The following is a 15,763-nucleotide window of genomic DNA, read 5'->3' on the forward strand; positions in this document are numbered from 1 at the left end:
ACTTCAGAGACACCAGCAGCGTTCCATAATTGAAGTTTAAGTACATTTGTCTTGTCACTGAACTAAGGATTGGCTTTGTCTTGTTCTTGTAATGGCTGTTCTGCGTTTGCCTAAATTTGAAATACAAAGCACTCCTTTGAACTTGCATGTGTCTGTCACACCTTGAGACATCTGAAAGTACATTTGCCTCTGTGGAACTAACTTAAAGTGTGTTTCTGTGTGTGTGTGTGTGTGTGTGTGTGTGTGTGTGTGTGTGTGTGTTGGGTGGCTGATTTTTCAGATGCGTATTGAACAGGTGATTGTTGCAGAGCCAGGGTCCGTGCTGCTGTATAAGCTCTCCAACCTGCTGAAATTCTACCACCACACAATAAGGTAACATTAGTGTACTCACAACACTAAATACGCTCACCAAAGCCCTAACCACCACCAGACCAGAACATGGGTTATTGGGTTATGGGTTATTTAAAAAATAAGTGATGCATACACTCGGAAGGATAGTGGAAGTTCTGTGGTACTTTCGAGGCTTTGTGGTATGGCAACCCCAGCTTTGACCCGAATGTTTATTCTACACTTTTACCATAGAGGCTCATAACTGACAATCTTAATATACACACACACAGGGCTGGTGACCTTTAATGCTGTTTGATATGTTCTGCGGTAGCTGCACTAGCTCAGCCTCCTGCGTGTTGTGTTCCCTCCTCAGTGTCATCGTGGGCACCAGCGTGGCTGCCCTCCTGATGACCATGGAGGAGATGCACATCCTCAGCAAGAAGATGTTCTTCAACAGCCTCAGTCTCCACGCCAGCAGACTCATGGACAAGGTGAGAGACCAAGAGGTTGTTCATGACTGCCCTTTGAACCTGAGGCTAAGCTTCTCTGAACTTGACACCAGATTTGTGACAACAGTGTGTCAACACTAGGGTGAGATAGCATATGGTTGGGCGGGTTGTCAAGCTATGGCATAGGGCAAGGCCTTCTAAGAGATGAAGGACACTTTTTTTAATAACTTCTGAATGCTAAGCTAAGCATGTTCTTGTATTACACTAAAGTTATCAATGTTGTTTAGTGAATCTGATCTTCAGTTTGTTGCTATTAAATAGTGGCCAATAACGCTGGATTAGCCAGCATCAGATATGCAGCACTTTAAACAGAAGTAACACAGAAGGACTGAGGTTTCTCACACTGACAATGGGAACTGCTTGTTCCTCTGAGTGTTTTGAAGCGCATTCCTGGGCTAAAACCGTCTGCTAGATAAGTAGCTGTTACTTTCGCCAGAGTGGAACCCGAGATATCTTTGGTTATCTCGTGAGCCGAAAAACAAAAGATTTGTGGGTGTGAAGGGAAGAGAAAAAAAAAAAAAAAAGATATATGAAAATGTCCCTTTGGAGGCCTCCCTTACAATGAGTTCTTTTAGCGCTGCCAGCTTGCTGGAGGCCACATACAGTCAGGCCACGAAGCACAACCCTATGTCACGACCCGCGCAACGGTATTAACATTTAACACTTTTTAAGGGGCCGGGAGCCTGTAACCAAGTTGGTTACTGCACAGTGTCACTTATTAAAATTTGTAGCATGTTTTTGTGCCAGAGCTGTGCGGCGTGAACCCTTGTAACCTTGGCAGAGCTAACGTCTCGCAGTCCGTGTATGCTCGCACTCAAACCAAGTCGCGGCTCGTTGAATAATGAGAATTTCCTAATTTTTCAAACATATGGGCTCTCTGACCCTCTATGACCCTGGCCGTGCCAACAGCATGAACAACTAGCCAAGCTTTAGGGAACCAACTGTTACAGCCTTTTTTACACATTCAGTCAGGATACCGTGGCCTTTTATTGGGAACAGATTCTGTTAAGGACCTTCTGATATGTTCTAAGACCTTTCACACTACCCCCCCCCCCCCCCCATGCATTCAGTGAATCTGTTAACATCAACAAGGCTATTACCCCAAGGCCAATTGCCTTGTAAACACTCTGGGAACTCGGAGGCGGGGACCCGGCCTCCCAAAACATCATCCGTGCTTCTCGGGAACCTGCAAATTGAATCCAAAATATCCCTGGACACGGAGGTCCTGTCTCGTTGAGGGGCCGGTCAATATAAGCGGAGGGGGGGTGGAAGCACCCCCCCCCCTTTTCCCCCCTCGCTGTCTCTCTCATCACACACTCCACTCGAGAGGGAATTATCCCCTTAGCGGCAAGCTAATCAAATTGCCCAGGGTTTAGAGACGTTGCTTATCACCACGGAGCAGCGCAGTCGATGCCAGAAATTCGAGCTTCCTCTAATCACCTTCATTAGACGGCCATCGTGCTGATGCTTTACACGTGCCACCCTGACCGGACCACACATCAGCTCACCTCCCTGGTCAGGGGAAGTGTGTGTGTGTGTGTGTGGGGGTGTGCGTGTGTGTGTGTGTGTGTGTGTGTGTGTGTGTGTGTGTGTGGGGTGTGTGGGGGTGTGTGGGTGTGGGTGTGGGTGTGGGTGTGGGTGTGTGTGTGTGTGTGTGTGTGTGTGTGTGTGGGTGTGGGTGTGGGTGTGGGTGTGTGGGTGTGGGTGTGTGTGAGTGAGTGACAGCCACTTTCTCTCCCCCCAGCAGGTGTAGATCAGCTAGAACAGAATAGTAGAGGTATAGTAAACAGTCTCTCTCTTCCTCCCTCTCTTTCTCTCTCTCTCTCTCTCTCTGTGAGCTGACTGAAGCGCTGGCAGCCCCTGCTCTCCATCCCCCCTGTCCCCACTGTATCGACAGCCTGCCTTAACCCAAGGATCGCCCAATCAGTCTCTTTGTGAAAGACACAGAGAGACAGGCGGCGTTTGTTTTTCCTCTCTGCCTCTCACCTGTCCGTAATAAGGATCCAGCGGGAGTGAGACGTGGTGCTGTATTAATCCGGTATTGATGGCTCTCTCTCTCTCTCTCTCTCTCGCTCTCTCTCATTCTCGCTCTCTCTCTCTCTCTCTTTCTCTCTCTCTTTCTCTCTCTCCCTCTGGCCTCTCTTTCTCTCTTTTTCTCTCTCTCTCTCTCTCTCTCTCTCTCTCTCTCTCTCTCTCTCTCCTGTGCTGGTAGGTGGAGCTGCCCCCTCCAGACCTTGGTCCCACCTCCTCGCTCACCCAGACGCTGGCCCTGCTCCGGGATGTGCTGGCCTCCCACGACTCTTCAGTGGTCCCACTCGACGCCCGGCAGGCCGATTTTGCCCAGGTGAAATATCGGTTTGTCGTACTGTCATCGTCTGCCTAGCAGACCGGGCATTTGTCTGTCCGTTGAAACCTGTCACTATTGAACTCTATTGTATCTCTTTTCTTTTTTGTCTTTGTTGTCTCATTCATCAATCCTCTCCCAAAAGAATGAAACACCAAAAACAACTTTTTCTTAGGTTGACTGTTAAATGGACAGTGAAATGGACACTATTCTGCTGTCTTGTATCCAAGCGAACTGTGATCTGATGCCCAAGTGTCCTGTTGTTTCAGGTGTTATCCTGTATCCTGGACCCTCTGCTGCAGCTGTGCACGGTGTCAGCCAGTAACCTGGGTACCGCAGACATGGCCACCTACATGGTGAACTGCCTCTACATGATGAAGACCTCCCTGGCCCTGTTTGAGTTCACAGACAAACGTCTGGAGATGCTGGAGTTCCAGGCAAGTTTAGGGTTTCTTCTCGGGTTCATTCTGGCAGTCACATTGAGTCTTTGAGTCGCTGATATGAGATGAGAGCTTTTCACAGAGGCTTAATCTCATTCATTAGTATTTGTATCTGTGCTTTTAGTTAGCTAATGGTTAATCCAATTCTCTGAATAGTTAGTTCATTAAGGGAAACCTAATGTAATGCATTACTTTGGAATCTATTTTTAATGGGGAGGCCTGTCAGTGGCGAGGCATGACTGTGAGATTTCTTCTTATTGTTCTCTTTGTGGATTGATTTTTAAAGTTTCCGTGGTTCCTCAATGTTCTTGTTCTGACAGAGACCTAAATGCCCCCCCCCCCCTCCTTTTTGTAAAGAATAGCATGTGGTCATACTGGCATGCAAAGCACTTTTACCGTTGATCTGCCACCTCAGCTGTGACGGTGTATGGTGGCACACACACACACACACACACACACACACACACACACACACACACACACACACACACACACACACACACACACACAAACACACACTTCCCTCTGTTTTTCACCTCTCTGGTGCTATTTTTCAGAACTCCACAGTTGCTCTTGTGTCTTACAGCTTGTTCTGCGGAGACTAAATCCCCTTTCTGCCACTGACAAGCTGTTAGAAACGATATACCACCAGCCTGCAGACATCCTCTGTCAATACAGTGCATCATGTCTCCACTGTCGAGCCTTCACCTTTGACAGAGAGAATTAAACTGCTCTCTTCAGCTACGCTAGCTTTCATGTACACCAGTGCTACGGCTCTTGTCTGTAATGAAAAATAAAATGTCACTCTGTTTGAGAAATACCTCTTGGCGGATGTAAGGGAGTAAATATTACAGAGAGACAAACGCAAAATCAATCTGCTGCTCTAAGTGGTGCTTTATTATATTATTATTTATATATTTATCACTGTTGGATGAAGCCGCTCGGCCCGTAGACATGTCAGCGCCAGTAGAAATTTCTCCTGGTAGCCAACACTTCCAAGTGACGGTTAAAAGTGTCGACCATGACGTCATTTTTTGTCGGTGACGGTTTTAAAAGTGTGGGCGACCTAAGTATAAATTGGGCTTTACGTGCATTATGGAGGCCTGTATTCACACGGAGTGAGGAAACGGTGGCTCTCAACGAGTGTTCCAGAAAAGTACAGTGAAGGCTGCCTCAGTTCCTCGCCACAAGCACCAGGAGAATGTCTTTGTCAGACGGAAAGCACTTAACACTTTTCCTGTTTTGACTGTAGCTGTAGTGGTCTTTGTTTATCCCTTCTGTCAGATATTCCCACCTCCACCAGGTTTTTGTTTATGTGTTTGATTGTGTCATGTAACTCCGTCACCTCAGATTGAGGCTCACCTCGACACCCTGATCAACGAGCAGGCGTCTTACGTGCTGACCAGGGCCGGCCTGAGCTACCTGTACAGCACCCTTCAGCAGCACAGCCCTGAGCAGGTGAGGCCCCGGATCACACACACACACACACACACACACACACACACACACACACACACACACACACACACACACACACACACACACACACACACCTGCACACACACACACAAACACTCCCGCCCGCACGCACACACGCACAGACACCACTCGAACCATCCTCCTCATGGTGTGTGTGATCAATGTACACACACGTCCTCTTCAAGGCTGATTCTTTAAATCTCCTGTCGCTTTAAACTTCTTAATTATTTCTGTGATAGTGGAAATATAGTGATGGTGATGAATGACTAATGGAACTTGGCACGTGTCACCTTATACTTGTACGCCACTAGAACAGGAAGTCATGATTGACCTCTTAAGAGTTCCTAATCAAACAAGTGAACTTAAAAATGTAAAACATGACTGGAAATAAACTTCAGTTAGATTTTAATTACAAGATTTCTCTAGGGGTGCCAATAATTGTGGCACACATGTTTTGGGGAAAAATATTTATTTAATGCCAACATTTTACTTGAAAAGGGAAGATTTTTTTGAATATTTTGAGTGAAAGACCAAGAGGATAAACAGCAAAGACATATTTTTTCATAGCCTGTTTTGCTCATATTCACTAGGGGTGCCATTAATTGTGGAGGGCACTGTATGCCAGTTATCGGAGAGTGTCTAACATCAGCAATTCTGATAAACAATCAAAATGCTACGTTTAATAATGGATTAACAATCGATATGCTCAGTTTAATAACGGGTCAATAGCAACGCGAACGTTTGCCGAAAACACAAGCCGTCCGATAACTAACACCGTTACGATAGCAGTCTAAAACGTGACTGGAGATACTTTTTGAAATAAAACTGACAGAGAAGGAAGCTGTTTAACCAGTGTCTGTGATTTTAGCCTAGATGCCTTTAACCACGGGCGGTACTGGACTGAGCCTCAGGAATACACGTGCAGCAATCAGAAGTAAATAGATATCACTAGGGCCGAATAATAGAACAGCAGGGGGTATGATAAGATAGATGTCAGAAGAGATGAATGGAGGCCATTGTTAGGGTTAATATTAGCTTGGCAGACGTTGTCTGAATGAAAGCAATCACATTTGCATAGCAACATAACGTGCAGTGCTCCATTCACACCTACATCAGTGTAATTAGGGATTGCCACTGCAATAGACAAACACTAGAATCAGCTAATCATGGCCTTTTACATTTAGTCATCTAGCAGAGGCTTTTGTTAAAAGCGACGTACAAGGGAGAGAACGCTCAAGCTACGAGCCACAGAGACCTAGTGTAACAATAAATACTACTTTACATAAGAGATAGAATAACGAAATAGAAAAGAAAAAGAAGAAGTGCAGAAATGTAACTGCTGTAAGTGCAAGTGAAGCACTAGTCGAAGTGCCAGTTAGGAAAGCAGCTGCTCTCTGAAGAGTTTGGTCTTCAAAAGCTTCTAAAAGGTAGAGAGGGACGCCCCTGCTCTGGTAGTGTTAGGCAGTTCGTTCCACCAACGTGGAACTAAAAATGAGAATAGTCTGGATTGCCGTACTTGCACAGACGTCAGTGCCAAACAATGCTCATTAGACGAGCTTAGCATCCTGGGTGTAACATTTGCTCTTACAAGAATTGCAGAGAGAGACCCACTGGGGCACAAGCTGAAGAGCAAAGACGTAATTCTGGGAACCTGTCCTGGCATCCTGACCGTCTGGGCTAAATATATGGTTAATCCAAACAAGAAAGTGAAAAAACATTTTTGCCAACACACTTTCAGGAGAAGATGTTTTTGGAATCCACTCTCCACAGATGGTTCGCATTAATTCTGGCAAACCTGAACACTGACTCACTGGCTGTGCCCGGGAGGAATGAACACCATTGTGTGGTGGTGGTGATGGTGGTGGTAGCGACGCACTGTCTCCCATCAATTATGTGTAATATATAGAATATGTTTTTGAGGGTATTTAAAGCCAATGTGCCTTCCGCGAGTCCTTTGTTAAGCGAAGACCTATAGAAAACAAAAGAAGAGCACTTACGTCTTCATCTTTTCAAAAGTAAGAGAGATGGATGAAAGAAAGCAGTCGTGCTCAGGGCTTTTGAGTGGCAAAAGAGAACTCGCTGTTCTTTTTATTTTTTGGGGGGGAGGGGTATTTTTGTACAGCCGAGGTGTTTTTATGGCTATTACAGATTGCGCTATAGACAGACTTGCTCATCCCTACACTAATAGCTCACTTTTCATATCACAAGAATAGCCTCCATTGTTTATGAGAGCTGTGGTCACCATGGTTACGCCCGTGGTTAGACTTTCATTAATAAATTGGCCTGGTGAAGACTGAGGGCTTTTCAAGTCCATCAGTACTCCCCCGGTTAGTCATTGCAGGCCTGGGCCAAAACAAAAGTCAATGAGAGAAAATGGATGCGTTCATTTCTGAATTTTCACAAATTCAATATAATCTGTTTTTAAACTTTACAAAGAAAAACAATTTGGGAAAGAAAGTTAGGTAGTGAGTAGGAAATGAAACAACTCTTTAGAGTGGAGCGCCTGAGGAAAGGGGGTGTGTGAGGTCTTGTTTATAATGTGTGTGAGGGAAGGGGTGTGTGAGGTCTTGTTTATAATGTGTGTGAGGGAACGGGGTGTGTGAGGTCTTGTTTATAACGTGTGTGACTTTCCTGACTCCTCTGGTGTGGTGAGAGGCTTGTGGGCCTGGCATAGCTGGGCACTCTCGGCTTTGGCATTATTTTTCATACCACCCCACCCCACCTCCTTCCTTTCACTCATCTCTCCTCCCCTGCCCTGTGTCTTCTCATCATCTCTCTCCAAAAAAATCAATCCCATATTCTTCCTTTCTTCTCTTCTCTCTCTTCTCTCTCTACTCCCCTGCCCTGTGTCTTCTCATCATCTCTCTCTCAAAATCAATCCAATATTCTTCCTTTCTTCTCTCCTCTCTCTACTATGCCTAGAGCTGCTCTCCTTATAGCCTCTATTCGTTTTTTTTTTCCTGTCCTTTTTTTACCCCCTTTCTTTTAATTATTCCCTCTCATCATCTCATCTCTCTCTCTCTTGCTGTCTCCCTCCTTCCCCCCCCCCCCCCCCACTCCCTCCTCTATCTCCTCTGCTCTCTTCCCACTAGTGTTTAGTGTTTGAGGGCATGAGTAAGAGCTGAAGGCCACCCGCGGCTGCTTGTGTTGAACTCTAAACAGACCCAGAGTTGGCCTCCAGTGCCCTCGCTCTCACCAGCGCGACCTCTGAGACGCCTCTCAAAAGTGTGCCCCGGCTGCCTGCGTTTGTTGTTGTCCGTTAAGTTTGAAAGCTCAAGGATATTGGCTAGATTGTCAGTGGAATGGTGCCTTGTGGGTCAAGGAGATTGCTTTATTTTTAGAAAGTGTTCTAAATTTCGGTCACAGCACAACAAAACCCTCTGTCACATTTTGTGGCCGCAGTATGGTAACCACCTCACCATAAGTACGTCAGACCAGAACTTGTGCTTAGTTTAAAGACCTGAAGTATTTAGCCGATTTCTGGATGCAAGATGTGTAAAAATTGTTGTGACATTCCTTATCTCGTCCAGTCTCTTCTGGGTCGGTCTGTCAGTGTGGAGCCTCTTGGTCATGCCTAGAGAGATAAAGGTCTCAACACCATGAAAGCTACTCATTTTCTTCTCATTTCCGTCCTCTTTATTTCAAGCCTCTGATGCCTCCCATGCGTTTTATTTAGTATATTTTTTTTATTTTGCCGCGCTGGTGTGCCATCCCTTTGCCATCTCCGTGCCACCTCCTGTAATTACGCCCTGGTTGCGGGGCACGCAGCAAGAGCTCGACTATGACCTCCAGTAGAGGCGGAGGTTAGTGAGCAGCACACCCTGAGAGCAGGACTCTGTCTTTAGACGTCGAAAGAGCCACAACTGCGTGCTGGGATGGCTTTTAATTGACATGGGTGATTGGAGATGATGGAGGCACACTTGCAAACGGCTCCCCTCGGGCACGAGCAAGAGTGAGTTGGTCTGTAGGAGAGCCATTCGTAGTGTGTGATTTCCATTCCTGGCATTGGTGTAATGAGACCTTATACCCCACTCAATGACTCAACGCCATTAATAACTATACTAGCACTCAAAATGGTGACTTTTGACCGAATTAGAGACTTCTCTGTCTATCTGTCTCTCCTGCCTTTTCTCTCTCTCTCTCTCTCTTTCTCTCTCTCTCTCTCTCTCTCTCTCTGTCTGTCTCTCAAGCTTTTTCTCTATCTTTCTGTCTCTCTCTGTCTGTCTGTCTGTCTGTCTGTCTGTCTGTCTGTCTGTCTGTCTGTCTGTCTGTCTGTCATGCCTTTTCTCTCTCATGCATTTTCTCTCAGTTTGTCCTTCTCTCATACCTTTTCTCTGTCTGTCTGACTGCCTGTCTGTCTGTCTCTCATACCCTTTCTCTTTCTGTGTATTTGTACCCTGCTCCTCTTTTTTTCTCTTTGTTTTTAAATCCGTTTATTAGGTTTTACAGGTTTCAAACATTACACAGACAATTATGCATATGTACCCCTGCCCCCTCCCCCCTCCCTCCAGAGACATTAACCCGCTCCTCTTTTATACCGTCTGATTCTCTCTCTCTCTCTCTCTCTCTCTCTCTCTATCTATCTATCTATCTATCTATCTATCTTTTTCTCTATCTTTCTGTCTCTCTCTGTCTGTCTGTCTGTCTGTCTGTCTGTCTGTCTGTGTCTCATTCTCTCATTGATGCGTCTCTTGCTCACGTTTCAGGGTCCTTTGGCGAATCTCCCCAGTATGGACAGTTCCTCAGTCAAAGGCTCGATGGTGAGTTCCCTTTCTCTCACTCAGGAAGCAGGTGTGCGTGTGTGCAGCAACACAAACATGTTCAGCCTCTCTTGTGCACATCTGCCAACGGTGGAGGCCTGGTCCATCTGTCAGAGATGAAAAGCTTGAGTAGGTTTGACTATGGAGGTGGTATGTTGGCATATTTCAATTTGTCAAGTAAAAAAAAAAATCAGCTATTGGTAGCATTCAGTGTAATTTCGGTTTCACTAACCTCGCAGGTGGTTTATAATTGAACCTGAAGAGTAAGCAGAATTGAATGGAACAGGACTGACGTTAATGATATTAAATTGAAGAGTAAGCTGAATTGAATGAAACAGGACTGAGGTTAATGATATTGAACTGAAGAGTAAGCAGAATTGAATGAAACGGGACTGACGTTAATGATATTGAACTGAAGAGTAAGGCAGAATTGAATGAAACAGGACTGATGTTAATGATATTGAACTGAAGAGTAAGGCAGAATTGAATGAAACAGGACTGACGTTAATGAATTGAACTGAAGAGTAAGCAGAATTTAATGGAACAGGACTGACGTTAATGATATTGATTGAAGAGTAAGCCGAATTGAATGGAACAGGACTGACGTTAATGATATTGAACTGAAGAGTAAGCTGAATTGAATGAAACAGGACTGACGTTAATGATATTGAACTGAAGAGTAAGGCAGAATTGAATGAAACAGGACTGACGTTAATGATATTGAACTGAAGTGATCTGTTGGCCCCTCGTCTTTCCCATTCAGGTGCAGTTTGACCGCTACCTGTCTTCACCAGACACCCTGATGATGCCGCAGCTCAACTTCCTCCTCAGTGCGGCCATCAAGTAAGTCCAACACGTGACACACTCGTGCCCCCCCCCCCACACCAAACCCAGATACACCTTCCTATTAGTGTCAATTCAGGCCCCACATAAAGAGAGACTCACCAAAAGCTCTCCAAAAGTTTAAGATAATTATTGTTATTCATTTTTCTTTAAAAGACCCCCAACCCTCGACACACTTACACTTGTCCACTTACATTTCCTATCATTCCTTCAACGGCTTCTCCATTAAGGCTCTTTGGAGCTTTCTGTTCTCACTGCTGAGTGACACAGGCCTAAAGGCTTTGGCACACATCCGCGCACCAGTCGGATGTTGCACTTAAATTCCACACACTGTTGACGCATTAGGGGGATGAGAAAGGAACATGTACATGCAGGTGCTTTTAGGCAGTAGTGATGGGAGTGGAGCAGAGGAGAGGAGAGGGGGATGGGAGAAGGGGATGGAGGGAGGGAGGGCGGGGGGGGTGGTGGTGGTGGGTGAGTCACATTTACGGGAAGTGGAGCCATCATGAGAAGCTGTACTCGCTGTACCTCAGGTTAATGCCCCCCCACCACCACCCCCGTTAATGGAGACAAGGCTGCGGCTCGTGGGCACGACGCCATTAATTAGCTCCTGCTCGATTTCTCTACCACTCACTCACTCTTCCTCACACTCTGTCTCTATTTCTGTCTCTCCACCTCTCTTTCACTCCCCTTCTCTCATCATCATCATCATCTCTCCATCCAGTACCCTCTCCCTCCCTCTGTCTTTGTGTACTGCTACTCTCTCTCGCTCTCACTCTCACTATCTCTCTCTCTCACTCTCACTATCTCTCTCTCTCACTCTCTCTTTCTCTCTCTCTCTCTCTCTCTCTCTATCTCCATCTCTCTCTCTCTCTCTCTCACTCTCACTCTCTCTATCTCTCTTTCTCTCTCTCTCTCTCTCTCTCTCGCTCCCACACATAAACACAAGCAACATGAGAGTCCCTTCCCGCCTCGCCACTCAAGAGGAGTAAGCACACGTGGGCCGCTTGATGGGGAAACTCTCCACCAGCCCCTTCATAAACACACACACACACACACACACACACACATACACAGAGATACACACTCACTCTCATGTATCCACAAAAACACACATGTATTATGCCTTGATACATATGTGTTATTCATGGGGGTGACGAGTGGGACACATCCCATCCAATATCCGAAGCAGGTCTTTGTCCCAAAAAAAACAACAACTTTTAACCAATTTATTCAGTTGCGTCCAACAGTGGTTCCGCTAGAAAAAAATTGCCGGTCGAAGTGACCGGAAGAGTTTTCATTTTCCAGACATTTTATTAGCCGGTCAAATATCTATTACTGCTTCTAAATAAAGCCTATTGAAGAAAACTGACGGCAGGCTATGAAGCTCAAATAATGGCATAATCAGGTTGTATAGAATGCAACATGTTTATTTGCAACATGTTTATTTCGCATATTTTTGAGATGTCTTCACTGAGTGAGCCAAAATACGGTAGAACGGCTGGAATTAGGAACGAAGCCTGACTGGTTAGTAGCTAACTGTGAGCATTCAGGCTAATTATGTGAAGGCTGTGTCTGCTGATAAAGGAGCATCAAAGGGCAACAAGTCAGTTCAATATGCGTTTGCTTGATCGTGGAAAGTTTGATTGTAAAAAGCTTGAATATTTCAATCTATTTGGAAGCTCTCCTTGGAGGCAAAATGAGTTTCATCCAGTCACACATAAACACAACCACATGTTTATTAACAGACAGACAACTATTGCAATCAAATACTTTGCACTGTTCTGCGGTCCCATACAAACGTATGGGTTATTTCAACATAACTCCATAAATAGCTGGGAGGCTGTGCTATTTCTACAGAGGGACATAAATGTTGACATGCCCCTAGGACTGCATGCGTGACTCCTTCTGGCCACAGTGTTTACTATGAGGGCACATGCGTAGTAGAGTTGCTGGGAGATGTTGTTGTGCTTAAGGAACTGCACCTGTAGATGGCGCTGTGGGCTGCAGTCTGCAGGCCTGCTCGTACCTATAAGGCATCTTTTGGTCAAATGAGCATCTCCCGTCTGAACAACTCTTAGTTTTTAAGGCTTCATATGTTCTTTACATTTAAACTTAATCTGACATATATATGATTGGAGTAAGTCTCATATCACTGCAACCTATTTCACATCGAAGATGTGAATAACCTGCAGAATGGTCCAGAGATCCAAAAGCAGAACTTCTTGTATATATTTATTTGTTTTGTTAAGAAATAATGATATTGTGTGTTTGTGTCTGAGAGAGACCGTGTGTTTTCTCCTGCATCTGTTACATGTGGCAGCACTGTTAACATGTCACACCATGTGCTTTCCCTTATTCACAGTCTTTGATGGACCGAATATTGTCTTGTATGTTTATGTTCTGTGCATCATGTCTTCCCATAACTGAATAACCCCATGGGGACATACAAAGTTGTTGTGTCGCGTTTTCATATCCGTATTTGCACTTCCCTCTCGTCTGCCGTTTTTCGTCAGTTGATTTGGGGATCTCATTTCTCTCCCCCCCCCCCCCCCCCCCCCCACCTTCTTAACCCTCCATCAGGGAGCAGATCTTCAGGCAGTCCACGGAGCTGGTGTGCCGGGCCTACGGGGAGGTGCACTCGGCCGTGACCAACCCCGCCAACGGCTACAAGGAGCCCGAGAGCCTGCTGCTTCGCTCCCCCCAGCAGGTGCAGAGCCTGCTGTCTTGAGGGGCCCCAGCCCAGGCCTGCCATAGGCCCCTAACCACAGACTATCAGCGCCGCGACGGGGCCCCGCACTGGAGCCCTCGCACACAGGCCCAGGTGTCTGCAGCCTCTGGAGACCACGTTTGGCCCCTGCAGGAAGAAGAGTAAGAGTGAAGGAGGAATAACAAAAAACGCATGTGGTTAATAGGACCACACTGTGATACTGAACTGACTGACTGAGTGACTGCCTTGGTGCTGGGAGAAGGTTTTTTTACTTTTCAATTTTTTGTATTTAATGGGATTGGGTACTTTTCTGTTTGTTTGCTGGGGTACACGAAGAAGAGCAGATTCTGCAAATTAAATCAAGAGGATGGTTGTGTATACGTTAGTGTTTGAACCGGTGCATTTGTGTGTGAGTGTGTGTGTGTGTGTGTGTGTGTGTGTGTGTCTCTTCAGCTCCAACATCTCCGCATGGCGGCTGCTTTTTGCCAGGGCTGGAGAGAACTGCTAGCACTTTGGGAGGGGGGGGGGGGGGATATTTATTTTTTCTCTCTCCACGTGAACAAGAGATTCCCACAAGAAGGCAAGGAAAAGAGCAAGATATTGACGCTCAGATCGCTTTTCCTTTTTATCTAACTCTCACTCACTCACGCACGCACATACACACACACTCACTCAGGCCCACACACAAACCCATTCAGGCACACACACACACACACACGCTAGGGTCTGACTCCGGTCCAACCCATAATCAGAAACAGCTCCGTCTTTCTTCTTGTTAAATCTTTTCCCTCTCTCATCTCTCTTTCTCCTTTTTCTCTCTTTCGTTCTCTCGGTTAAGTTTCTTCAACTCCATTAAAAGACACCCAAATGTGCTGATGCCTCTGTGACTCCTTCTCTATCTACCCCTTTTGAAGAGCAAGAGATGGTTAAGCCCAATTTCGCGGCCGCCCAAGATGAGGGGCTAATCGCGTAGCGGCTGGATGCTTTTCTCGCAGACAATGGCGCTTTCATGTCATCGGCCCGATGGCCAGTCACGCCATCTTTTAATTGCGGGGGAAAAAAATGCCTGCCAGCCCTCGTTCGTCAGCTATATTTGGGGCTCACAATGAGAGAGGGAGAAAAAAAAACACGGGGGAGAGATGAAAAACAGAGTAATGCCACTCACCGGGCCTTTAATAGCTATTTAGAGTTAAAGAGAATAAGGGGGGGGGGGGGGGGGGGGGGGTGAATAAGTGAAAAAAAAAAACTCCAAACTGTGATTCTTCTTATCCACACTTAGCAGAGCGAGGGGCCGACACTGAGTGTGGGCGTAGTGGAGACGAGAGCACAGGCTGTTGAATGTGTTGACGTGGCTGCAGGCAGACGCAGCCTTTTGAGCCCCCGGGGGAAATATTTTGAGCCTGTCACATGCCTCTAGTAAGGGGACTCTCCCGAGCCGCCCCCCATAGCTCCCCTCACATGGATCACATTGGGCTCTTTCAGGCGTGTGAAATCACCCACGGCCATGCCCACAAGTGTGACAGTCCTACTCCAGACAGGCCCTCCACCCCCCTGCCCTGCCCCCCCACCCCCACTGGCCCACATAGAGCACTCGTGAGCAAAGGCCAGCTCCGTTCTCCCTGCTCTCTGCTCCAGGAAGCAAACTGGCCCTACTGTTTGAAGCCTTGCCACAGTATGCAGTGAGTGTTTTAAGAAGGGCTACATCTGGAAAGCTGGTTGACTGTAAGTTTCCGACTGTAAGTGTATTGCCAGGTCTGGGGCCAGTCCAGTGTCCTGTGTTTTGAGTTTGTCTTATTTATGTGTCATTAAACATGGAAGGTGTGAACCAAATGACTGATCCAAACGTAAAAGTGACAGCCGAACGGACCAATGAGGTGACTTCGCTTTGTGTATCCCATTTACGAGAGGCAGCTCTTGCCTCTCTCCTCTGGAATCTTGGGTGACATCATGGTTCTGGATGCTAGAAGGCCTGCTGGAATAGGGCCTGGCTCGATGGGCTGGCAGCCCAGGATTGCCCCACGCTTAACTGGATGTAGCTCAGATGTCACTGCAGAGGACATTCAGTCCTGATTGCTACGGTGATGCCATATAGCTTAGCATTTGGCAGGCTTTGTCATCCCTTGTGTTATAAGGAATGCAATTTCATTTCCATATCAGTGCCATACTAGTTTTTTTTTCTTTAATGGTTTTCATTGCAGATCATTCTCAATTGATCATAACAAATTTGACCCATTAAGGCTATGTCCTGTAAAAGCATGTTTGGTGAATGTCCGTCTTTTTCACATGGACCAATACATTAATTAAATGAGTTGCAATAAATACATTATAGACCATATTGCGTAAAAAAA

The 15,763-nt window shown here is 46.2% G+C and overlaps 1 protein-coding gene across 1 annotated transcript in view; it reads left to right on the top strand.

Annotated features, from left to right (window-relative positions):
- cog6 (component of oligomeric golgi complex 6) overlaps positions 1 to 13,821 on the top strand; it is a gene marked incomplete at its 5' end in the record, with an annotated part of 38,926 nt that extends 25,105 nt beyond the window's left edge. The window contains 8 exons of the mRNA XM_080845222.1: positions 281 to 372; positions 704 to 821; positions 3,052 to 3,183; positions 3,453 to 3,620; positions 4,974 to 5,081; positions 9,809 to 9,862; positions 10,626 to 10,705; positions 13,289 to 13,821. Of these exons, the coding sequence (XP_080701348.1) occupies positions 281 to 372; positions 704 to 821; positions 3,052 to 3,183; positions 3,453 to 3,620; positions 4,974 to 5,081; positions 9,809 to 9,862; positions 10,626 to 10,705; positions 13,289 to 13,436 (900 nt within the window). The 3' untranslated portion in view covers positions 13,437 to 13,821. The remainder of the gene's footprint in view (positions 1 to 280; positions 373 to 703; positions 822 to 3,051; positions 3,184 to 3,452; positions 3,621 to 4,973; positions 5,082 to 9,808; positions 9,863 to 10,625; positions 10,706 to 13,288) is intronic.
- Between the last annotated feature and the right edge of the window lie 1,942 nt (positions 13,822 to 15,763).

Source organism: Sprattus sprattus, assembly GCF_963457725.1.
Source record: "Sprattus sprattus genome assembly, chromosome: 9".
NCBI lineage: Eukaryota > Metazoa > Chordata > Actinopteri > Clupeiformes > Clupeidae > Sprattus > Sprattus sprattus.